A 25,814-nucleotide genomic window follows, 5' to 3' on the forward strand; every position below is an offset into this window, starting at 1 on the left:
ACCTCTTTGAGTTCTTAATCGAAGAGAAGCAATATAAAAATCAAATAAATAAATACTAGTTGGGGAGGGGAATGAATCTTGGCGTGAAAAAGAGTATTTCTAGAAGACATAACGTGTCCTTATTTCCACCTGGAGGGTTAGGCGTTAGTGTTTGAGCGTTGAGGCCTCGATCTTACTCGGTCAGTGATCCTTGAGTTATGCCTGTGCTTCCAGCAGTATCTGCACCACCAGCAAAAGTAGCACAGTTGTCTAGTTACTGAAGTGCGATAGTGCAGGGCCTACCCAGATGTTGGGTAAGGGTGATTTCTCTGTTTGCGCCTGAAAAACCAGAGATACCAAAGAGGCCAAATTCTTTCTTTTTATTTAGGCCAGTTTGCTATTCAGGCTGTGAGCACGCAAGGTGTTGGCTCTCGCAACACTATATAAAGAACAGGAAAGCTGCTGCTTTAACTTTCACAGTGGCGGGTACAAGGTTTGTAGCCATGCAGGTGTTGTTTTTCAAAAGATGAGTGCTCAGTATGTCAAATCACAGGAAACTTTGCAGTGAGCCAAAGTCCATTGTCCCTTTTTAGTGTATTTTGATTCCCAGGCACATTTATTAAGGTGTTTGCTCAGACTTCCTGATGAGGACCAGCAAGTGAAAAAAAAGGAGATGCTGTTCTGGGGGGAGGATTTTTACCACTGGTGACTAGCAGCAGGATTATAAAGTAATGATCAGATTGGAGAAATACTGGAATTCAGGGCTACCTTATGAAACTGACTGCCATTCAGTTCTAGAACAGAGAAAAGGATATACATACAGCTTCTTGCAATATGTAATTAGCTGGTATGATCTAGGACTATGGCCACCAGTTCAGTTATCTTATAGCAGGATTTAGATGAATTTATGGAAAATGACTTTTACTCTCTGTAGCTAAATGGAACCTCTGTGTCCAGAGGCATTCTACCTTTGAGGACCAAATTTCTGAGATTAAACAACCAAGGAATGATAACACATACATGGCCTGCTTGTGAGCTTCTCCAGGGCACTGGGCCAAATTCTGTTGGGAACGGATGCTAGGCTATATGATTTTTGTAGTGCTGTCGTGGCTCTACATGAGCAATGATTTAGGATTTAGGAGGTCCCTGGTACAAAGCTTGCGTCTGCCACAAACTTGCTAAAGGGTCTGAGGAAAACCTCTCGGACTCAGCCCCCTCTTTCTATCTGCAATAATATGGGTCTGTTACAAAGATTACCTGAAAATAATGTCTGTAAAGTGCTTTGAATGCTGAAATGTATTCGGTTGTTATTATATGGGCTAATCTTGCAGAGCAATTCTAGCATTATTTGTCTTTGCCTTTCTTTAGCCGGAAGGGAAAGGGCGCAGGGAAGAGATGTATTACCATTTCCTTGTTAGAATCTAACTACCAAGTTCTGCACAAGGCTTTTAAGAATAGTGCCCTGCTGGGAATTCCATTGTTTTTCCATGCCTTATGGAGGAAGGATGTGGTTTCTGCTAAAGCTTTTCCAAGTAGACATTTGGGCCACTCTCATCATTATGGCTTAACACGCAAGCTGGTGAGCGTTGGAGCTATTTTTTATTCTTAAAAAAAGAAAACACGACTTAATCGCTTTACAGATAGGAAAGATGCTCCCTTGTTGAAAAGCTTACAGATTTGTCATTCCCTGTCCTTTCTGTCTCCAGAATCAGAAATGCATAGAGCAGCTATACTATGAACAGATTATTATTGTCCTGCATTTTGCCACCAGAGTCTCATTGACTCAGGAACAAAGATCTATAGAGAAATTCCAAAAACAGTAGCGTCTTTCTTCCTTATCTCTTAGGACCTTTTTTAGTAATGCATTTTCTCTTCCGTCTCTTCACCCTTGCACTTTTTTTCTTGTTTTTTTTATACTGAATGTCCAGCCTGGTAAAAAGTTTTTGGGAACTCAGAAGCTTGCTTTTTTGGTGAACTTTTGGTTGGTCCTAATAAGAAAATATATTACATGGCCTGGTTTTGGAAGAGGGAGAGATTCTCCCTCCCAATCCCCAGAGAACTTGGTTGGTAACAAATGTGGCAATGGATGTTTATGTGCCCTTTGCCTTGCCAATTCTGGGCTTGTCTAGAGTCTTCTTTTTCCATGCTTTATTTGCAATTTTCCTTTGTTGTTGTTATTTTCAGTAATCTGTGCTCTAAAGGAGCCTCATCTGGATGTTTGTTACTGGCAGGCAAGGAAAGATCTGAGAAGATCCATCTCTTTTTTTTTTTAAAGGTGGGAGAGGTAGACCTAAGCAATCTCCTCTACAATGTTTTGAACTGATGAGAACTTTTAAAAAATAATAGTAATTACATTTTTAAAGTATCTTTCAGCTTTCTTAACATGTAAGCAAACTGAGATATCAAATTTCATTACAAATATGCTACCATGTACCGTTGGTCTAACTAGTTTCAGTGTTGTCTACACTCACGGCCGTTATCTTGGTGATATATAGGTCATTACAAATTCATTTAATTACTGTGATTCCCAAATCAGAACCATATTTAAACTATCAGCATCAGTAGCCTTGCTTGCTTTAACATAAAGAAAATATGGTGGTGGAGAGTGCCGTCAAGTCATAGCTGACTTATGGCAATCTCTGGCAGGATTTTCATGGAAAGAGACTATCAGAGGTGGTTTGCCATTGCCTGCCTCTGCAACCATGGTCTCCTTTGGAGGTCTCCCATCCAATTATTAACCATCCAGATCACAGAAATATAAAGCCCACTTATTCTGAATCATATTATTGAGCCTGTCTAGCTCAGTAGCATCTACTTTGATTGGCAGTGGCTCTCCAGAGTTCAGGCAGCACACACCTGCTACTTTTAACTAGAGACACTAAGGATGGAACCAAAGAATTCTGCATGTTAAGCTTGTGTTCTTCCCCTGAGGCACCATCCTACCCTAGGACCAAACAATAAGACTTGTTCGTATGATTCATTAAACAGTTCTGTGCCACTGAAAGGATTAGAGTGTTAAAAGTCAACAAAGGAGAAGCAAATGGAGCTACAGAACGAATTTTCATTGGTTACCATTTTGGTCTCCTGCATCTTGCCATTTGCTAGCCAGCTTGGCTTTTGTAAGAGGAATGCTGGTAGGCAGAGGGACCGGGATGGAAAAGGAGAGCTGTGGCCTGAATCCCAGTTGATAGTTGAGGGCTCACTGAACATGGTTTGAGCTCCTCTTGGCCCAGGGAGGAGGAGTATATTCGAGACGAATTCCTGACATGAATCAGCACGTGGGTATTGGATGGAAAAGGTGTTGTCCATTTGCTTGGGAGATGATATTCCTTTTGTCCCCTCTTCAGGTGAGTGTCTCATTGAGCAGCTATGTTGCTTCTGGAACTCTGGCCTAGTGCTGTTTCATTATTTACCATTGCTCTGATCTCTTTGTTTCATGGCCTGAAACTTTCAAGTTGAACCTTTGTGTATAAAAATGAAAGGCTGGGTGTGATAAATGTGCAGACATTGCACACAATGGTGCAGAATTTGGGAGTCCCTGGGAAAGATGTCCTCTAGTGACCTCCCCCATTGTGTTAAGTATGTTATCCATTTTTTGTGCATCTCCTGGAGGAGGTAGAAGACTGTGACAATGCCTCTCGGCCCCAGTAGCGGGGCAGGAAGTGGGAAGTTACTCCATGGATTTCTGTAACATCGCAGGGGATCTATCTAATGCCTGGTCAGAAATGGCTTTCTGTCAGGCCATGGACCCCTCTCCCTATGTTGATTCTTGACACCAGTCTGCAAGGACACAAGGTGGCTAGAAGAGTTGTGAAATGGGCTGGGCTGCAGATGGACCAGAATACTTGGCTTGGATTGAGCATTTCTGTCTCCCATTTGTGAAAGGGAGAGAGAAGAGAATGAGACCTAGGAGTGGCAGAGAATGTAAGGAACTGTGTGCTTTGGGAAGATTATCTTAAATGTGTTTGCTTGCTTGCCAGCTTGCACGTCTATGCATTTTCCTTCAGTAGTAGCTCTGTACAAGCATATAAAGGCTCCTTTAATTTCTGTTCCCCAGAATGCAAGTAAAGACCCCAAAGAAGCAAAAGCACCCAAGGAAGACGGTAACAAACACGTTTTGGAATTTGGGAAGCCTACACCTTTGCCCTCTGTCCTTGGCCTTCATTCATCTCTACCTCAGAATCAGAGCTATGTGGCCGCCTCAAAATCACAGACAGGTAAAAAGTTGGAGGGGGGCTGTGTTTGGATTCAGTGGGGCAAAAGGGTGATTGAAATCCACCAGCCCCCACACCCCTAGATTGTAAACCTGGCACCAATGTCAGCATGCTTCTGGTGGCCAGAATGATTTATCTGTGTCGTGTTGCCTACTCCCAGCATCTCATTTGAATTGGTCCTCTTCACGTGTGGTCCGCACAAAGTTAGTATCTCTACCCCAGCTACTAACATTGCGCAAGTATTGGCAAAGAGTTCTGTTTAAACCGAATTCTGGGCATGTGCAACCTCACGCAGTGTATGCTCTTGCCTGTTCAATGCAAGGCTCAGTGGTAACAGACATGGAGCTAATTTCCACATATAAGACCCCGATATGCAGATTGTGTTCCTATGCAAACATGGACCCTTCAGAGAGATATATGTCTGCTACCAACCAGCAATCCCCTGACACTTCTCCATAACGCCTGGTGAAAGAATGGTGTTACATGATAACTTCAGTGCACTCTGCATTTTCCCCATCCTAACACCTTTCATTTGGGTGTTGCTTACAGTGATCAGAGGAATCTAGAATTTCTCAGTGTCATTTGAGAGCCACTGTGGTGTAGAGGATAGAGTGGGGACCAACCCAGGTTCATGTCTCTATGCTGATCTTGGATAAATCAGTCTTCCTCTCTCTCAACCTGTCCTACCTCATAGGACTGTTGAGAGGATGAAATGGAGAAGGGGAGAAGCATGGACCTGAGGTGGTTGGAGAATGGGCAGAATAAAAATGCGTTTGATAGCGTTAGACAATCTGTTTCTTTCATTAGACGTTACCTGGGCCCTGCCTCTCCCATAACATCTAGGGCTTATCTGTGAGTAAGCATACATAGGATTCAGTTATTATTAGGATTTTAGCTGCAGGTTTAAGGCTCAAGATTCTCAGTCTATGAGATGAGTTCATAGGGTGCTTTCTTCCTCTTATTGCAGAGGTGAATAGTAAAATAATCATAACTTGAAGTGTGCTTGGTTTGCTGGTGTCTCTTTGCAGAATGTACAATGGGTGGCTATTGAACGTTGCCATTCTCCTCTGATGTCCCAAACTAAGTTCTCCAGACCAGGGCCGGATCTACGGGGTGCAGGCACCCGGTGCAACCCTGCCTGGGTGTGTGTGTGTGTGTGTGCGTGCGCACGCACGTGCGCATGCTCCCGGCGCTGCGTGATGACGTTACTTTTGTGATGTCATCACACAGGGCGGGAGGCATGCCGCCCATGCAGCAAGCTGGCCGCTCCAGTGGCGGTGCACTGCGGAGCTGGTGGCGGCGGCACGGGTGTGTGCTGGGGCGGCCGGCTGGCTTGCCGCGCGCGGAGGGCCTCCTAGCCCTGCGCTCAGCCACCTGCGCGGCAAGCCAGCTGCCCCAGTGCACACCCTCGCCGCCGCCGCCAGCTCCACGGCGCTCTGTGCGCTGGGGCGGCCGGCTTGCTGCGCGGGCGGCTGAGCGCAGGCCTAGGAGGCCCTCCGCGCAGTTCGCCTGCCCCGCTGCCCCGTGCCACCGACGCGGCAAGCCGGCTGCCCCAGAGCACAGAGCGCCGTGGAGCTGGTGGCGGCGGCGGCAAGAGCGTGCGCTGCTGATGGGGCAGCTGGCTTCCCGCGCGGGTGGCTGAGTGCAGGGCTGGGAGGTCCTGCGGGCGCGGCAAGCTAGCTGCCCCATCGGCGGGGCTGGCGAGGGCCTCCCAATCCTGCGCTCAGCCTCCTGCGTGGGAAGCTGTGGCGCGCTCCTGTGGGCTGGCAGCCGAGCCCGGCGCCCCCTTTTTGGCAGCGCCGGAGGCAGGCTACCCCCCCTGCCCCCCTCGATCCAGCCCTGCTCCAGACATCTGTTAGAGTCATTTCAGACGTTGTGAACAAACCAGAGTTTGTCCATGAGAAGCACCAACGTATTTAATTGCTAGGCTTGTATGTCTCCCCCTTCTTATCAAATGGCATGCCAAGATGGAAAACAGAAGCGTTCAACCATCTGAGCTGTTGTGACGTTCGAACACAGGTGTCTTTTATACGCTGAGGTTAGCTTCTTCCCAATAAGTAAGATTCTTAACCACAGTTTAAACTTGGTTAAGAATTCAAGTTACACCTCTCCTTTTTCATCTCCTGTTTGTGATGTCTGAATTGAGCTTAATTGGAGCTTAGAAAATGGCACGGTGCTCCTAGGCAACTGAGGTAGAGAAGGAGCATGGCCACCTCCCGAGCCTGTTGTCGCTGTTTTCTCCTTTCGTTACCACCTTTTGTACCTGGCTTCTGTGGCAGTGAAACTAGATTGCTGTCAGATGCAGTCTGCATCGTTGGTGCAGAAACATTCTGAAATAAAAGAACATTAGTGGTAGGTAGGTAGGTAAATTTATTGTATATGGCCATTGGCCTTTACAAGCCAAAACATACACAATAAATTTACAACCAAAAATGTAAAAATTGTAAACAACAGACAGCACTAAAATTATTCAAATCCCAAGTGGAGCCTCCTCAGCTGCATTTTGCCTTGTGTTAGTCTCTCAAATATCCTGTAATGCCTGTACCACTGGCCCATGCTCTCTGAAGACTAGCGTCAGGCACTGAGCTGTGATCTCTGCAGTGTCTGGAGGGCAGGAGAGAGGCTGGCTGGCTGAGTCTAGAAAATTGAGCCATGGTTGTGGAGAGCTCTGAATGGGTCTCCCCGTTGCTCAGGACTCAAGTTCCTGGCTGCACTTGCCTGTTAGCTCTTTGATTGCTTTTCTGACTAAAGCAGTCTCCGAAAGGAGTGAGAGTGAGATCCAGCATTCCGTCTGGGTGGCCTTGCTTTGTATTTATTCATGAACTGTTGGATGCTTCTGGTTCCACCCCAGGAGGTGGTCACCCCCTTCTTACCCCGATGTTCTTCTCTCTGTCCTCCCATCCAGCTGCTTCAGTGTCTCGGAAGAAAAAACGAAGAATGGGAACTTACAGCCTAGTTCCCAAGAAAAAGACCAAAGTTTTAAAACAGCGGACTGTGATTGAGATGTTTAAGAGCATAACCCATGCTTCTGCAGGTGGCAAGGTGAGAGCCAGAGATGGGCTTGGTAGGCAGAGGAAGGCTCTGGTTTACTGCTGCCCTACCTACCTACATAGAGACTAGGAATGCCTCCACGTGATGTGACAGTCAATTACAAAGTGTAGCATCTGCTGTGCAAGAAATACGTCCTTTGGCACAAAAGGTGATCAATCCTTTCTGGTCCTCCTTTCTTCCTCCCTGCTGACATTTGTGGAGAGGGGAATGCTCTTTGGCACATCCGTGACCAGCCTTTAAGCTGCGGTGTTTTCAGGCTGCGTAGTCTTAGACCGCTTCATTTCTTGGAGACCATTTCTCCACACTTTTGGTTACAGAAGAGTCTCTTTAACGTGTGTGTAAATTGTAAATGGTCTAGCTTTCATTAAGCTCACTGGGGCCTGTTCACACAAATACTGTTAAACACTCCTGTACACTCGCCTTGTCCCTTCTGAAGCCCTGTAGCAACCCGACAGCTGCCAAAACCCCCACATGAGTGGTTCTGCAGCACAGCAGCGTTATATATAAGTGGCAACTTGACATATGAAGGTCTGGGAGGAAAACTGAAACATTTTTGAGAAAAAAAATTGTTCATTTTTTTTCTTCCAAGCAGTGAAAAACAAATATTTTTTTTTCTTTTGGAATAAGTGAAATACTTTTTAAGACGAGGAGTCACTCATTCAAAATATGTACTATAAAGTTTTTAATGTTAGACAGTGTACAACATTAGATAATGGTAAATGCTTTGTATACCACAGACATGTCCAAAGATGCGTTCATTGTTTAAACGTGACTAATTTTGTTCATAACTGATGTGCAAGGCAACAGTGCGCCGCATTTTATTCATGTCCTTTCATTTTATTACTTTTATACCCCTTTTTTCGTCCATCAAGGAATTCAAAGCAGGCTCCGTAGGGTTCGCTTTCAGGTCCCGCTCCCAGACCTGCTTAACTTCAGCAGGGTGGCTGTGTTCTATGCCCTTCATCCAAACTTTGGGTCCAGTACAAAATATAATATAAAACTAGTTAAGCAGAAATAAAAGCACTTTCTCCCTTCTCAGGATGCTCCCGTGTATGCCACACGAGAGTTACTCCCTCCATTTATAAACAAAACATCTACACTCTTTTGCTTTTTTGTTGTAAAACATGCAAATTGGGGCTCCCTGGAAAACAGGATAAAGAAGAAAAAAATGGATGTTTTTGCACAACTTTACTGTGGTAGGTTCTCGTTGGATGCTCGCGCACAGTTGTTGATGACGTTACCTTGCGATTTGTCTGTCTGGGCATATTCAGGGTGAAAAGGGTGACGCTAGTCCTCATGTAAATGGCGAAAGCTTAGAGGTGGATTCTGAAGAGGAAGATTCGGACGAGCTAGAGGAGGAAGATGAACGTGGGGCGGAGCATCCCTCTGCCTTTCCTGCAGAGGAGAACCGAACGGCTAAGGAAGGGGCTGTGGATGTCAGCAAAGTCAGAAAGGTGACTGGGATGCCACTGGGGGGAATTTTTAGTTTTTGTCCTTGTAAATGAACAGTGCAAAGGTAGACCATAGTTGATGGTGTGGAAGAGGGGCCCCAACCTTTTTGACTTGGGGCAAACTTGTAGTTTTGAGAGGAGGGGGTGAGCACCACACCAAAAGTAACTTCCACAGGAGACGGAGCCAAACTCAAAATGACTTCCACAGGACGCCGAGCCAAGTGTAATACCGCACACCTCCTGGGCAGAAGGAAAGCCAGAAGGGAGAATGGAAGCTCAGGTGCTTACCAGTTCTCTTGATCCTTCTGTGGAAAACCACTTCATTTGGTTGAGGGCAGCCAATAACACGCCCTGCCTTGCTGTCGCCCCACACACTTTCTGAAAAGCTTGGCAGCTGCCAAGGGAAGTACTGGTGGGCACCATGGTGCCCACAGGCAACATGTTGGGGGAACCCTGGATCAAAAGCTTTTCTGAGTCAGAGGAGACTGAGAATGTGGCTCAAAGTGACCAAAATTGTGCTTGTGTGTCTGAGAGTGAGAGAGACAGCGAGAGAGGCTCCTGAAGTCATTGGCAGAGGATGGAAGCCCCATCTTCTTGAGGGACCAGCTAGGTACCCAAGCGTTCCCCAGTGGGAAGCAGGGCACTTAGTTCATCACTGGCCTCCCTTCCAGAGCCAAGGGCCTCCTCTTTTGCTGCAGGATACGCTTGGGGCCATTTTTACAGTTTTCAGAGTTCTAGTGTTCCCTTCACAAAGGGGGAGGGGTGCAATAATGTCAGATGTTTAGCAGATCTTATCTTGGGCTTGGGGAGAGACTCCCTTGTGCCTCTTTCACCATTTCCCCTGTCCTGCTCTCTGAAGGAGGAAGTTAGTTCTGCTCAATTATTGCTGTTCCCCAGACAATGTGAGTGTCTTTGCATTTCCAGCTCTGGTCCCAAATGAGGCTGTGGCAGGGGCTTTAGATACCCTCCAGGCTCAGGGAGGGCTGCTGGCTGTTTGCCAGATGCTGACTGGTGCTGCTTCCAGTTTGTCTTGATCCATTGTGGGTCGGGCTGGTCAGCCTGTCCCTGTTCCTGGTCTGACCCCTGGATCTTCCCTCTCTGAGTAACATTAATTGCTCAAAGGAAGAGCATGTTTTCCATCTCTCCTGTTAAAATTTCCAGTGGGCCTTTTTGAATTTGATACCCTCTACATCGGCAATGCTAGCCCTTATTGAGTCAGTTCATATCCAGCCAAGTTGCTGGATTACTGTGGGAAAGTGATCATTTTAGAACTTAGTGTAGCTGCTTTGGCTACCTTTTCAGGAGAGTTTGATATATAGAATCTCCATACTTGGAGGAGGCAGCATACTCTTTAGTACTAGTTTTACTTACTTTATTGAGACCCTACCTTTTCTCCCTAATGGGAACCCAAAGCAGCTTACATCATTCTCCTCTCCTCCATTTGATCCTCACAACAACCTGATGGGGTAGGTTAAGTCAAGAGAGTGTGGCTGGCCCATGGTCACCCAGCGAACGTCCATGGCAGAGCGGGGATTCGAACCTGCATCTCCCAGATCCTAGTCCAACACTAACCATTGCACTACACTGGCTCCCTAGTTAATAGGGAGCAAAGAGTGAGGACAGGCCATTGCCGTCAAACTCTGTCTGTGGGCTTTCCAGAGGCATCTGATTGGCCACTGCCAGATATAGGATAATGGATGTCTTTGGGGCTGCACCAGGATGAACACTTAGATAGAACCAAAACAAAACCATCTCACACGCCTCCCTGAATGCAGCTAGGGAAGGGGCACTCCAAACCCACGCTGGCAAGCCATTTCAGAGGGCTGGACTTGGCACAGAAAAGGCCTGTGTCCTAGCTATAACCATATGGACAACAGAGGGTACAGCAAGGACCAAATTTTAGTTAATCTACCCGATGCAAGTAACAAACTGGTTTGCAGACAAACGGCATTTGTCTGTTTCTTGCCCCCCTTTATACTTCTCAGTATTCCCCATGTCACGAGGTGTTGTATTGCTCAACAAACTGTGACACCTCAGTGCACAAACCACAATTAGTATATACTAATTGGCCCACAAACAAGTTGAAATCCTGGTATGAAATACTGGGATGGATCCAGGTTAAATTTTCCGCTAATGGAAGGCACTTGCGTCAGTGGAACAGAACTTTTCTACCTCCCTATTCCCTGTGAACCCCATTGATCTCCCCAGAATACTGCTCCTGGAGAACAAGGGACCCTTAGGAATGGCATGAAAGACAAATCTAGGGGTCTGCAGCAGGAAGGAGGAATTGGCAGAAATTACACCTCACTTTCTATTAGCAGAAAATTTAGTCTGAATCCTACCCATCAGTTTGGTGCCATTCAACAAACCCCAGTTGGTTGGACTGTCTGCATTTGTACGTTACAGTTTATGTAGGTTTGATCAAACGATTGTTTATAAACCATGGTTTATTGTGATACCTGATACCTTGACCTGATCCACTACTATTTTTATGTCTTTACATGCATGGCATTGTGGGATGCACACTCCTGGTCTTTTCTAAACCAAGTCTCATGCTTCTACATGCTTTGACCTGGTTAGATATGTAGAGAATGCATTTCAAGGCACACCAGAAACAGCCCTTAGAGCTTCCCTTCTAGGAAATCTGGGAAAGGACTACAAACATCCAATTTCTTGTAAAGGACAGAAAGGTTTATTTTCACTTTAACCGGAATACAAATTGCTAGGGATTAAACATCCATTACCAACCTGTTGCTTAGACCCCAACCACCAGAGTGAGCAAGGAAGCCTTGAGGCTTGGCACTTCCTTATAGGACTGCAAATCTTCTTCCTCAGAATGGAATTTTGCCTTGAAACGCTCTCCCTCTGCAGTTAGACTTGCCATGTGAATTAAAGAACGGGAGAGGAAACCAATTCCCTTTGGGGTGATTCACACACTGCACAGTGGCGAATGCACATTTAGCACCACATGGATACCACCCTGAGGGCTTTTTAAAAAGCCATGTGCCAGGATATAAATTCTAACAATGAGGGAAAAAAGAAATAAAAGAATACACTGCAGGGACCAGTAGTCTGTGCCAGTTCTCTGCTCTGCATACTTACTGTGTATACTCCTTTATATTTTTATGTTTGCATGTACACTTAATAACATAATTATGTGAACAGATCCCAATCCATTGTCTTATTCAAAAGCAAGATAATTAATGTTGTTCATAACAAAAGTAACTGGCTTGTTGGTTTATACGAGTGATTGTTGTTTGGGGTTCACTTCCTTGACAGCCTCTGCCAGGAAGGATAGCGAGGCTGTTACTTGTTAGGTTAGAGCTTATATGTTTTGTATGCAGAAGGTCCCAGATAGGGAATGCTCCCCCCCCCCACACCTTGATTTGAAAACTTGGGAGAGTCACCAGTAGTCTGGGTAGACAGAGCTGGACTAGATGATTCAGTGGTCTAACTCTGCATAAGACAACTTTGTTTGCTTCCCTAGCAATCATTTAGCACTTTTCAAGTGTTCAAAGCACTTCGCATATATGATCTTAGTAAACTTCATTGACAAAGAAGAGGAGAAAAATGCAACAAAAAAAGCATGATCACGCGTTACAAAGTTTCAAAAACACAAAAGGAGAAAAACCATTGCTATCATTCCATGACATTATAAACAAAGCCCATTTTTCCATGAATTCATCAGCCCTTGTATCTCATTGGGTTACAATTCTGTTCTGATGAGTCAGTTTAGACATGAGAGCAATTTTCCATACTGTCATAATAACCCAGAAACTGAGAGCCAGTATTGAGAATTTCCAACAGTATTATACATTGTCTTGTACGAGTTAACAGGTTCATTCTAAGCTTGCTATCCAAGGCAGGTACACAGTCTTTAACACAACAAAATAAAGCAACCACAGGATTAAACAATAAATCATGGCCAGTTGGCTCTAAAATGTACGAATGCACCAAGGCGGCTGTATTTTAGAACAAGTCTAGGAAACATGTAATAAATATGCCTGACTCAAATGACATCTCAGCATAAGTAAACTTCTTGCATTCCATTATGTTAGACCAATATTGCCGTTCCTGTTTTGCTGGGGTGGGGAAGAAGGCTGAGGCTATGGTAATAGTATGAAACCAAGTGGTGAGTTCATAGTGAGGTGGAGTGGGTAGTTCCCAGGTCATCTCCTAAAGTCTTTAAGAGTTCTGCAGCTTCTTGCTGAAGAAGGCCCTGATGCGTGATGGGGAAGGAAGAGGAGGATCTGGTGGCATGAATATTAGTGTGCACACACCTTACCAGGTGTCACAGGGTTTCTCTGGGTATTGTAGATGGTCGATGGAGAGTCCGAAGAGGATCAAGACTCTGGAGAATCAGGAGAAGATGAGGAAGACGGTGACGAGTCTGACTTGGTGAGTTGTTTCTTTGGATCCCCTTTATTTATCTTCCTATTTGCACACACTGCAAGCATGATAGGGAGAACCTCACCACACCTCCAAGCCTGTATTAATTAAACCCTAGGCAAAATTTATTTGTTTTGCTGATCTTTTTAGTTTAGCAGCAATTGTTCATTCATGATACTGTTTCTAGCAGGCTGTGCTGAGCCTCTCTTCTCAGTTTTTATTTCCACTTATAATAAGAGTTTACTGTAGTTGCAGCATGCCTCAGATTTTGCCTTGACATTTGGCCATGTCATGCCTCCATCATTCATCCTTTCTTTTCTTTCTTTTTTTGTTGATGAGTTTCAGAGTTCACATCCATAGAGACACTTACTCGGTTTGGATGTGGGAGGCTCAAGCTGAAATCTTTGCTCTGCCATGAAGTTCATTGGCTTGCTTTGCAAGTTGCAAATACCTGGGAGGTGCATATGTCAATTTATTACCAAAAAATGGCATGCAAATACATACATAGAACTTCAACAAGAGACTCCCAACACACTTTATTAATAAACGTTGTCCAGTCCAATATAGATCAGCTTGTAAGGTAGTCCCTTCCAACTCAATGAGAACTGCTTCAGGTAGGTATGTATAGGATTGTAGCCTTAGTCTTAGTATTTGAACTCAACTTTTTCCTTGATTAAGAGAATGTTGGATGGGTAGAGATGCATTTAGTTAGCAAAATAAAACAGGAATCCTGTGGCACCTTGAAGAGTATCAAAACTCATTCCCGCATAAGTTTTCATGAGTCAGAGCTCACTTCAGACTAACTTCATACATCTGATGAAGTGGTCTCTTATTTGTGGAAGCTTATGCTGGAACAAATCCAGTTAGTCTTTAAGGTACCACTGATTTTATCTTGATGAAAAAAATCATTCAAATTCAAAATACGTTGAGTTTGCCACATTTGTTTTAAAAGAAACCCTGCTTCTTCATGTTATCCCCAGTCTTGTCCACCATCTACAAACTTTCTTAGAAGCTATTTTTGCCGGAAAATTTAAAATACCCTCCCCCCCCCCACTTATGTCTGTCTTTGGATTGCACATAAGCATGGCCTGTAATTTTGCCTTCTTCTTGAACTAGCAGTCTAATACCAAGGTTGAAAACAAATCATTAACCCTCTAGAGATAACTTACCTGTTGTGGATATGGCTTAAACAGTAGCAAGTTTTTCAAGTGTCCCACCAGTTTTTACTTGTTGGTCCCAGCAGAGTAAGGGTGGATGGTGGATTTCAGTCTGTTATTAAAACTTTAATTGCACCGATTTCATAACCTTCCTTATTACTGATTTTAACCTCTGTTGATTTGGTGTTACTCCCCGCCCCACTAGATTGTGTTATCTCTACATCACCTTCACAATATGATGATCAGGTGATATATATATAGAAAGAGAGAGATATATAGAAAGAGATCTGAATTCATGGGTACAGGGTGGGAAACAGATGTGAATGAATGAATAAACAGTAAACAGGACATCGTTCCTCTTCTGCCCGAGCAGGAAGGAGGGAAAGCGGAGCTGATGGTCACCGAGACTGGCTGTAAACCGAGGAGCCCTGCTGCACTTACGGGTGCAATTCAGGCAAGGTTTGACTGGAGGGGATGGCCGCCTAGGTGGCTGTGCTCAAGGCTGAGGGCTTGTGGCTTGTGTTTCTGCCAGTGTCCTGCGCAACTTTTCCTCTTACCTGTCCTAAGTGCTGCTTTCCACCTTGGCTGAGATGATGAGAGTGGCCACAGAGGCGAGGCTGTCACTTGAGCAGTGGGAGATGGGGGGAGAGGGTACTTGCCCAAACACAGAGCAAATGTCTCCCATCATCTTGCTTGGGACACTTTCCCTCCCTATCCAGTGGATGCCTCAAATGGAATTTCCAGAGATCTGCATACAGACGTACAAAGCTATCTGTTGAATCGTTGGGCTGTTAAGCTCAGTACCTTGACTGGCAGCAGCTCTTCAGGGTCTCAGAGGCATTGGGAAGCTTTAGCAGCACTTGGCTACCTAAGATCCTTTTAACTGGAGACGGCAGAGGATGAGCTTGGGACTATCTGTGGGCTGCAAAACATGTCTTCTGCATTCTCCAGGCAGGGTACTCAAACAGACAAGCCCCTGGAGGGCAGCTACCACACATGCATTGCATCAAGCTCAGTTTGGCATTGCGAGTCAGAAGCTGTGCACACCTGACCCTCTGCATTTCTTTGCAGCTGCTTGTCCAGCTTTTTCTTCCGGTTGTTGATTGCCAATTAGGTGTTACCGGTTAGCTGAAACAGTGTCTTTTTATTAAGCCAACCTGTAGCTTAAAAATAAACTTCATGGCTGAGCGGGGATTGGAACCTGCATGGCCCGCACGGAGCGTGGCCATCAGTCGCCTAAACCATTACATTGGAACAGTTCTAAAAGGAATTTTTTTTTTCTGTCTTGGTGTATTTTTTTTCCTTCTTCAATCAGTCAGTCATCACAGTCAAAGACTAGCAGAATAAAACATTCATATATTTTTTTTCTTGTTATCAAACTTGAAAGCTTAAAAGGAAATAAGCCTTTTGCTTTTTTTTAAATAGGTATTGAGGAATGTTGTAATTGGGCTGGGGTGGGGGAGGCCAAAGTAAGAGTAAAGCATGCTTAAATGTCATTGATTTGGATGGGACTGAAGTGCACATAGCAAGATACAGTATCATCACCTTCTTGTTTTCTTGTTCCCATGCATTGGCTAACAGTGTTATAGTTTTATTCCTAACAGTAACTTATCAGTTGCAATTATCTGTGCAGTTCAAGATACGTGATTATGCCATTTTAGTTCAAATATCAGTTGAATTTGTTAATAAATAGTTAAGTAAAACTGATGAATCTGTTTGGGGTAACTCTTGTCTCTCTCCTGGTGCGCAGGAAAACTTTGCATCTGGAGCCCTTTTGGTACATTAAAACATCTCTAGCTTGGATTTTTTGAGAGAATGGATTTTATCTTGTGGCGAGTTGAGTCGGTCTGTGAGAGTTTGTAATTTCTGTTGTTTTTATTTATTTATTTATATATTTTTGTTAGGCTTCTAGCCTGCCCTCCCCACAAGTGGGCACAAAGCGGGTTACAGCAAGTAAAAATACATTTTAAAATCAAATAAAACCACATCAGTTTTTTATAAAATCGGGCTGCCATCATAGTCCTTCTGTTGAGGACAAAATCAAAAACAAAAAACCAACCCCATGTCTGTGCTCATAGTCTTGGCTTTGTAGCTATGGGTTTTGTAGCTTTGTTTCTACCATGAATGCAGACAAAGTTCAGAATGCAGTATCAGGGCCAAAATGTTTAAGCATGAGAATCTTTGCTTTCGTTTCTTTAAAAAACAAGTTTCTAGTCCTTATGGAGGCGGAGATAAGCTTAAAATTTGCGTGGGTGCTTCTTGCTGGAGTCTCAGAAGCCCTGGTACAGGTAGTGGTGATGCTGAATAAGATTTCGAGTGGTTGGAGCATTTATTTATTTATTTATTTATTTTGAATGGCTTATATCCACACTCTCACTGCATAAGCTCCTCTGGCAGCTCAGTCAATAAAGCTGGAAGGGGAGGGAATAAACCGTCGGGACAGCCAACAGTATTTATGTGAAACATTTCTGTGGGTTTTTTAATGCCTCAGGCATTAAACCAGCAATAAAGTCAGCAGTGATTTCACATGACCGTTCAACAGCAAACCCCAGCAGGGACACGGGAGGAACTCGTAAAATAGAAGAAAAAAAAAAGTGGTGGTGGAGGGGAGATCACCAAAAGGATTCCAAAGATCAGTCAGAATTCACACGCACAAACACACAAAGAAGCCTGGGAGAATAACAATATTTTTGACTGGGACTCAGCTTTGCTCTGGGCAAATTGTTGCATGGAAGACCTTCCCTCATCAAGGCACCACCGCAGAGAAATCTCTACCTCTGGGGCCCATCCGCTCCCTGTGCAGCTCCATGCCCCTCCTCGCGAATGACAGAGAAGAATAAATGTGGCAGAAGCTTAGCACCTGGTAGGGTCAAACTATTTCACTTCCAGCTAGCAGCTGCTCATGCAGCTGGTGGCTGGAAGCAAAATATTTTTTGTGCTAAGTCCTTGCACTAAATTGTAAAAATTGTCTAATGTAAGATACAAAGTCAGGCAAAATAGTACTGAGTTTCTCATTTCACATAATTTGTGCAGAACTGGGCTTTTCTCGACTCAGAGCACAGAGTGGTCGGGGGCAGAATTTCTTCTCTTCCTCCCCTCTCCCACCCCCAGTTTTCTGCCACTGGGAAGCAAATACTGTTAATATGATGCCAATGGCTTTTCTTTCCAAGCTACAGACCTCCTTGATGTTGAAGTCTCGGACTGCAGAGTGGGTTTTGTGGTGTTTTGTAGAACTGCTGTTTTGCAAAATGCAGGGCATGCCACTAAACTGTGGCCATCCTGAGGAAGGGCCGCGGGCGCTCCTACCCTGATATTACTGAGGATCAGGTCACTGGTTCCTGAAGCAGCTGGCTCCTCTGTTTTTACAGAGTTCAGAGTCCAGCCTCAAGAAGAAGCTGATGAAGAGGAAAGGGAAGACGGACAGCCCATGGCTGAAACCCACCCGGAAGAGGCGGCGAAGGAGTAAAAAGAAACAAAGCAGTGTTCTAGGTAACTGGCTCAGTCTTGCTTTGGGTTCAACATGGACTCCAAGGTCTCTGCTGCCTTATGAGAGAGCAGTTATACGGAAGGAGAAGTGACAGCGGGCAGGCCCAGTCTGGGAAGGGAGGGTAAAGCCTGACCTGGCCCTGGCCTGGCATAGTAGATGGAGTGTCAGTAGGATCCAGGGAAACCTGGGTTCAAATCCTCGCTTCTACCATGGGATCCTGCTGGGTGTCCTTGGGCCCATCACAAACGCTCAACCTGGCCTACCTCGCAGGGTCGTCTTGAGAAAATGGAGGGGGGGAACCATGTTCTAAGCCACTTTGAGTCTCAATGGGGAGGAGAGCAGGATATAAAGAAATAAAATGCAAATGCATCCATCCCTCCTTCATTGTGGTGGTCTTAAAAAACTAGCGTCTAAAATGGGTTTATTAATCCCAAACAAGCTTTCTTGAGCTCCTGAGACCTGAGCAGGATTGCTGACTCCCAGCAGGCAGAATTGATCAGGCTCTACTGGTCAGAGAGCAAGATTGCCTTTAGAGGCAATGGATCTCAGAGTTCACTGTGGTAAAAATACTGATCTCCTCCTTGCCCTTTCCAAACCTACCTTGATCTCTCTTTAGAGCTGCTCCAGAGCTCAGAAAAATGCATTTTGGCCCTATGGGTGGGCCCATCGTGTGTGTGACTGGTTTTACTTGAAGTCATTCAGAACATTCCTCTTCTCTGATTGGATGGTGGTGGCTTAATTTTAGAGAAGGGAGTGGCTGAGGGGATTGCAGGGTGAATTACCAGCTCTAGGCTCAGGCAGGCCACCTTGCTGGCAGAGCACAGCAGATTCAGGAAGGGAGGGGGGAACAATAGTGGAGCCATGGAGGTGGGGGGTAGAGAGGCAAGGACTAGTTGCTGTTAGAGGTTCCTCAGTTTTACCTAGCAGAGCCTGCTTCGCTCATTGAGAGGCTGCTGTTAATGCTCGCTTGTGTTGTTCCCCTTTGGATGAATCCAGATGTCCCTTCTTCTCATTCTGCATCATTGGTCTTTTTTAGTATTGCTCAGATCCAGAGCTGTTTTGCATCCGAGTAGGATAAGCCCAAAGCTAGCCAGGTCTTCCTTCCTTCCTTCTTGCCATGTATGCTTCTGCCGTTACTGCAGTTTAGCAGCAGACAGATGTGTCTGAAAAAAGGAAGACTTCTTTTGCTTATGTCCCCGGTCTCTTAACACCTTTTCCCTCCTTTTCTAAAACTGTGAGAGGGGAAATCTGCCTGGATCTGGCAGAGAAGGAAGTAGGATCTCAGATCAATTGGCCCAGCTGTTGCATTTTAATTATTCTATCTGCATCTGTATTTGCAGATCCTTCAGCGTGTAGCCAGCAATACTGTCTGTTAGAGATGAATGTGGCCTTTAGAGAGACATAACATGCATAGTTCTTTTTCTTGCTATATAAATATGTCTGTATTTTAACCCAGGTTCCGAAATGTATAAGCCATCTTTGGGGAGTGGAGAAGGAGCTGGGCAAGAGAATAGCATGGAGTACATGGAGGTGTCTCTGGATTCCTTGGATCTCCGAGTAAAGGGAATTCTATCTTCGCAATCAGAAGGTGAGTGTCAGCTTTCTAAATATGGCCATGTACCATGTTGGTTCTTTGTTTCCTTAGCTTCATTTCTCTGTATTAAGATGATGCCCCCTGGTGGCTGCTAATAGGAGAAGAGGCCAGCATCACTAAATAAACCACAAATGGATCAAATAGCAACCAGCAGAAAGGAGAAGGCTAATGGCTCATTTGGCCCAGTAACACATGCAATTGAGTGGATGGGACTGGGGGGGGGGGGCGGTGATGCAAGGAATGAAACTGCCCATATATTTGCCCAGTGGGAATATCCTGGTGAGTGTTGAGGTTTGGAGCATTTCAGGGTGCAAGACCCGGGGCTGAGTGTATCTCCCTACAGTCGTGTCTGACGGTCTTCTTTTTTGCGTAACCCTTGTCAACGAAAAGGTTCCCCACTATCCAGTGTGTCTTTTAATGATGTTGTGTGCTTATTCTTGGGCCCGAGGCATGTGAGATGGTAGTAGCAACGCATACGTGTGCTGTTGATCGGAAGACTGTTGTGTAGAGCAGACGGGGATTTCCGACGGGTTTGCTTGGTAGAAGTGCCTTCTGCTTCAAATGTGGTTGGTCCCACTGCTAAAGGCTGTCTTGCTGTCCAGCCTCTAATCCTAAAATGGGCTCCCAAGCCTTTTCTCACTCTTTGTTCTTGGTTTCATGCTAAGTACTCAGGGACTGATGCAGAGATGCTCTTGGCCCATTGCCTTGCTAGCCCCCCCATCTTCTTATCGGTACTGGCTCTCTCCAGTAATTTGTTCAGCCAGGCTGCAGTAGGCTGAGCAAACTCTGTGTTCAATGATGCATGGTCTGTGACTGCTTCAGTACTTATTGAAAGTGATTCACAGGACCTTCTGTCCCTCCTCCCAACCCCCCATATGGCTTTTACCTCTGGAGGGAAGCCCAGCGAGACAAAGCACATTGATTTCAAGAAATGCTCTGGCACTGACACTGCCACCAGTACATTGATTTCAAGTGGCAGCTGCTGGGAATCTGCTCCAGGAAACGATAGATCAGCTTAACCCTTTGACAGTGGCTTCTGGATATTCCATGTACAAACACAGGAGTTCAAAGGCGGAATCTAGATTGGAGCACAGTTCCTAAGCTTGGATTTAAAAATGAATTAATTAAAAAGACAGTACTGCTTTCTTTGGACGTCTCCAAACGTGGTTGAGATACGCATGAGACTAAAAGTGTGTGAAGGCAAAGGTGAAACAGTAAAACGTTGAACGAGTAAGCAATTGGTCATAATGTGTTCGTCAGAGCTGGTGTGGTGTCTTGGTGAAGAATGGACCATAGCCTGGAATGCTGCTGATTATTCCCAGCCAAGGACTTGTTAGATCGTTTTAAACAAACCGTTCTTACACAGCCTCGTATTTGCAATATGTGGCCTACTTTACTGGATTGTCGTAAAGATTACTGAGACAATGTGTGTGAAGTGCTTTGGGCTCTATAAATAGGAAGTATCATTATCTCCTGAGCTGCACGTGGTCCACCATTTTCTACTTCATAGAGATTTTGTGTTGTGTAGTGTTTAGATCTGACTTGGGGATGCTTCTTATTTCACTAGTTACACATCTTAAAATCTCCTTGTTTGATTCTTATATCCTCTCCCGCCTCTAAAACTGGGGAAGGGGCATTCCTTTGTCCGTGCAAATGGCAGAACGAATGTTTTTCAAAGCACTTTGAACATCTTTTTTGCAGGGCACTTTCGGGCCTTATAACACAGCCGTACAAATCAGTCTGCGAAAGCCGACCTGTGCTAAGTTATTGGTGTGCAAAAAGGAAACCTGCCTGAGTTACCAAGACATGGTTCTTCATTGCCACAGACAAGGGACTATTTACAAGCCCGTTTTAGCAGACAGTTCTGGGCCTCCCATCTGTGTTCACCCTGTTAGAGCTCTATGGTTCTTTGCACTGACTGGCTTGCTTGCTATTCTGTGTGCGTCTCCCCTCCCTTTGCAGGTTTTTCCAATGGCCCTGAAGCAATGGAAGCAGACAGCCTGCAGGAAGTGCCGCTCTGTAGCTGCCGAATGGAAACCCCCAGAAGTCGAGAAATCACCACGCTAGCCAACAACCAGTGCATGGCAACAGAGAGCGTGGACAAGGAGGTAGTTGCGCGCTTGCTGTGGCTCGCACCCTAAGGTCATGTGCCTTCTTTGCTTTGGGAGAGAACATGGAGAAGGCAGGCTGGCATACGGCCGGGCCAAAAGCCCAACTGGGGCTACAGCAGTGGGTGGTAATTGGTGCAGCCAGAGGATGATGGTGCTTCACGTCTTTGTGTTACGGTTCTTAAACCCTGCCTGGTTCTCAACAGAGGGGTGTTGAAGTCAGTTGGATGCACTGTTTGGATTTGCTGCCACATACAGGGCAAGGCATGGACTTGATTGGCTGTTTCTGCCTTTGCTTCTTTTACTTCATAATAGCTGTGGAACTTGGGAATGGCTCAGAGCTGAACTAGGCATTACATTTAATGTGTGGCTGCCACGGGGACCTGTAGTCAGACAGCAGCTGCAGATTCCCTATAGGAACTTGTTTCTGCAGCGCTGCGGTGGCCTGATTAAGTTTAGGTCTGCGTTGCAATGTGGGGGAGGCCCTGAAGCTGTGCCTCCCCTGTGCCGCAGTCCTGATCCGAATCAGGGCTCTGTGGAAGTGAGTACCCACGGGGGAACTTGCAGCCGCTGTCTGATTGCAAGTCCCAGTGGTGGCCAGGCGTTAAATGCAGCATTTAGTTTTGCTCTCAGGTGTGGCCAGCGCCGGAAGTAATTCCCTAATTTGGGTTTTGACAAATGTAGCTGGGGCACAAAGAATAAAGATTCCAGGCATAGGTGGGGTGGGGATGCCAGTGCAATTCCAGGTTCCAGGAAACAGAACCCAGGAAAACCAAAAGAGAGAGCTGATTGGAGTGTCAGACCAGAATTGGGGAGGATCTGAATTCATGAAAGTCACTGGATCGTTTTGGACCCATCACTCTCTCTCTCTCGGCCTAACCCACATGCTGCACTGAGCTCCTTGGAAGAAGGACAGGAGAAATTTGTGACGGGGGTGGGGCGGGGGAGAACGTGATGGAGAGAAGATGTGAGCAGACAGCCTGGGCAAGGCACACAGAGGTGGAGTGGAAACGGAAAGGAGCTTCCAAAGCCGGCTTCAAGGAGATGAGTGGTTGAGAAGGGAGACCTCTAACACAGAGCAGCAAATGTGCTCCCCTTGACAGCGCCTGAAACCACCTGTTTGCACCATATTGAATGCTGCTGTGTCCTTTTCGAAAATAAAGGCACTGGTGCATGCACAAGTAAACAAATAGAGCACAGCAAATTAAATTGCTAGCATGCAACCAGGTGGTCAAGCTTGTGGACACGTCTGTTCCTTCTGATTAAAAATGTTACTGCCTAAAGGATGTATGTAAATCCTCTGTCTCTCCTCTTCAAGGGACCCCAGGTGAAGAAATTAGCAGAGGGACTATGCGTCCCTCACTTGTATATGTCCATGTGGACCCTAACCCTCTCCAGCACCTCCCCTACTCATTCTTCCTGGAGACACCTCTGCTGAATTCCCTCCATTAGGCCACTGCCATAGGCTGCTCTGTAGCCCAGAAGCGCTCTGTTGCTGCTGCAGATTCCGTCAGCCAGCTGCCGCCGCCACCCCTGTAGCTTTTCAATTAGCCACTGCTGGGATAGCCAGGCTGTAATGACTGCCTGTGGTCAGGAGATAACGGGCAGATTCGTTTCCTGCAGGGGCTTGGATGATTCCCCCCCTTGGGTTGGTAAACAGGGTCAAAAGTCAGGCCAGGGCCTTTTTGCTCTCCAGATCAGCAGCTTGTGCATTAGGGAAAGCAAGAACTCCAGCTAAAAAAACCCATAGGCGATGCCCGGATACTGGAGGGATATTTTTTTAATGGATAGCAGGAATAAGCAGCCTTTTTGAAGTAGCTTGAATTAAGGCTTTTTTGTCTGAAATCTTTTTGTTTCTCAGCTGTTTTTTCCCCGCTTTTAAAGCATCTATTTGAGAGTGATGTGGCTGAGCAAAGTTGATATGGAGGGAGGGGGGAGAAAACCCCTCTGTGTTTTTAGAATCCCAAATGCAAGCACTGCCCTGCTGCTGTTGCTGATATACTAAGGATGGGGTCTGATGAGAGATTCCCAAAGCTGACTCTTGAGCGCACATCCATCATCCAACAATTGCAAAATCAGGCAGTGACTTGCCTGAGTGAATGGTCTGGAATGCCAGAGATGGAACTGCCATGACATCTGAGATGACGTGCTTTCTTCAGTAGGGTCATTCTACCCGCAGAGGTGTCCATCAAGTCTAGAGAAATGAAGAGATGTACACGGATTAACCGCTGTTTCCTTGACTTGGTAAAGCAGGTGCTGTTGGTGTGCCTTCAGTGACTGGATTGTGAAGAGAGCCAAAGGAGATCTGAAAGTCCGAGCAGAGAGGCTAGACTAGAGGTTTCTCTAAAGCCAAATTGAATGTTGCTATCAGAGGCTATATAGAGGCAGGCAGTGGCCCAGCCTCCTCTGTTGATTTCTGGCCTTGAAAACCCTCTGGGGTTGCCATAAGTCAGCTGCTATTTGGTGGCACTTAACTTACACACACACAAAACAACTTGGGGCCTTTATTTGGAAAATGCCTTTGCAATCCAAGTCTGCAGTTCTCAATGAGCAGAAACAGTAATTCCCCCATCTATCCAAACCCACCATGGGTTTTTTTTCAGCCGGAACGCGGTGGAACGGAGTTCCGGAACCTCTTTAAAATGGTCACATGGCCGGTGGCCCCGCCCCCTGATCTCCAGACAGAGTGGCGCGGAGGGCAATCTCAATTCCTCTCTGTCTGGAGATCAGGGGGCGGGGCCACCGGCCATGTGACCATTTTCTCCAAGGGCAACCCACTGAGTTCCACCACCTCTTTTCCCAGAAAAAAAGCCCTGAAACTGACTGTGTGTCTTCCAGGGATTTTGCATTTTAATGAGCCTAACTGTGGTGCACAAAATAAGGCCACCCTTCTTTCAAGTCACTGAGCAAGAGTGCAGGATGTGACTCTCACTGTTTGCATATGTGACTCTGAGATGTGTGTTCTTGCTTTTGGTTTAGAGGCGAGTTTAAGAGGGAAACACTGCATTTCTTTGCCGTTGAACATAACCAAGGCTGCTTGGCATGCATATGAATTGTTGCAAAGGGGCCACAGCTCACACGATGCAGTGTATGAAATCTCTCTCCGTGTGCCCAGTGTGGCAGACAAGAAGGCTTTCTGTTTCTATAATGTGCTTTTCAAGCATGACTTTTTCCTTTTTCTCCCCCTTTCCAGCTGAGCCGCTGCACAAACAGCGTGCTGAAATACGAGTTGATGCGCCCATCTAACAAAGTCCAGCTCTTAGTCCTGTGTGAGGATCATAGAGGGAGAATGGTGAAACATCAGTGTTGCCCAGGATGTGGCTTCTTCTGTGCAGCAGTAAGTCCCCGGTTGAGTTGTGGGGAAGGCCCTCAAGGCTTTGTGGATGGGAAGAGAATAAAGGCTGCCTTTTGGGACTGGAGAGTCTGCCATGTTGCCTCTTTAAAAGGATTGTTGGAATGCTGGGAGATAGGAAGAAGGTCGTCTGGTACAAACTGCCAAACTCTGTCCAAGCCTCCTTAAAACACTGGTTCAAAAACCTCCCCAAGTTGGAATGCATTCTCTCTGCAGGGCATGCATTACTGTGGCACGCTTTGACTTTGTAAGAACATGCACGGTACGGATTAGGCCAGCTTTCACAAAGCAGCGAATCAGTTGCCCTGAAAGGGCAACAAACCGGGGTCAAGGATCAAGGACTCCCTCTGATATTACCTCCTAGCCTTGGTGTTCAAAGATTGGCTGCCTCTAGATGTGGAGGTTCAGGTGGAGAGGTGGGCAGAATGACATTCTAGCAATTTCCAGAAAATGGTGAAAAATGAAGAGTCGATGCACCGATAAATCAGCACACAAAACAAGGGCACTCAGCCACTTCTCCTGCGTTGGTTGTCTGGCAGGGAGGCAGCTTTGAGTGGCACGCTGCTGTCTGGCCCAGTCAAGATATTCATGGATGAGGGCTTGCTAGATGCTGCAGCCTTTGCATCTTCTCAGTGGAGTCCAGCATCGTGTTGATGAGAACCGGTGCATTTAGGGATAGCCTTTAACTTCCCTCACTTCTCCTTCCCTTTTGTCTTCTCTGCTTTCAAAACTTGGTTTGGAACCCAGCATTCCCAGAGGTGTTACAAATGGAGGACTGAGTGGCTCTGGAGAGCAGGTGGTACAGCAGCCTTGCTGCAGTTAGGCCTGGCACTAGATAGTGCCTGGAGGGGAGACTTGTCTTGAGTTTTGGGATGGAGAAATGATGGGCTACAAATGCAGGAAATGGAAAAAATAGAATTCCATTGCGCCTTCTGTGCTCGTGTACACTCCCTCCCTCCCTCCCTCCCTCCAGTTTAATGTCTCTCTTCATTCCCTTTACACCTTCGTACCTTCCACTTTTGTAGCGCCCTC

General features: G+C 45.9%; 1 protein-coding gene across 6 annotated transcripts in view; it reads left to right on the forward strand.

Moving 5' to 3' along the window:
• The window catches only part of EHMT1 (euchromatic histone lysine methyltransferase 1), a 148,390-nt gene that overhangs the window by 83,567 nt on the left and 39,009 nt on the right, over positions 1-25,814 (forward strand). For 5 of the 6 annotated variants that reach the window (XM_054997507.1, XM_054997509.1, XM_054997506.1 and 2 more), the window contains 9 exons: positions 4,037-4,196; positions 7,099-7,235; positions 8,516-8,698; positions 13,013-13,093; positions 14,615-14,695; positions 17,610-17,730; positions 19,185-19,316; positions 21,285-21,430; positions 24,624-24,767. In XM_054997507.1, the coding sequence (XP_054853482.1) occupies positions 4,037-4,196; positions 7,099-7,235; positions 8,516-8,698; positions 13,013-13,093; positions 14,615-14,695; positions 17,610-17,730; positions 19,185-19,316; positions 21,285-21,430; positions 24,624-24,767 (1,185 nt within the window). The remainder of the gene's footprint in view (positions 1-4,036; positions 4,197-7,098; positions 7,236-8,515; positions 8,699-13,012; positions 13,094-14,614; positions 14,696-17,609; positions 17,731-19,184; positions 19,317-21,284; positions 21,431-24,623; positions 24,768-25,814) is intronic. The other variant, XM_054997511.1, reaches the window with a different exon arrangement.

Source organism: Eublepharis macularius, chromosome 14 (assembly GCF_028583425.1).
Source record: "Eublepharis macularius isolate TG4126 chromosome 14, MPM_Emac_v1.0, whole genome shotgun sequence".
In the NCBI taxonomy this organism is placed as follows: domain Eukaryota; kingdom Metazoa; phylum Chordata; class Lepidosauria; order Squamata; family Eublepharidae; genus Eublepharis; species Eublepharis macularius.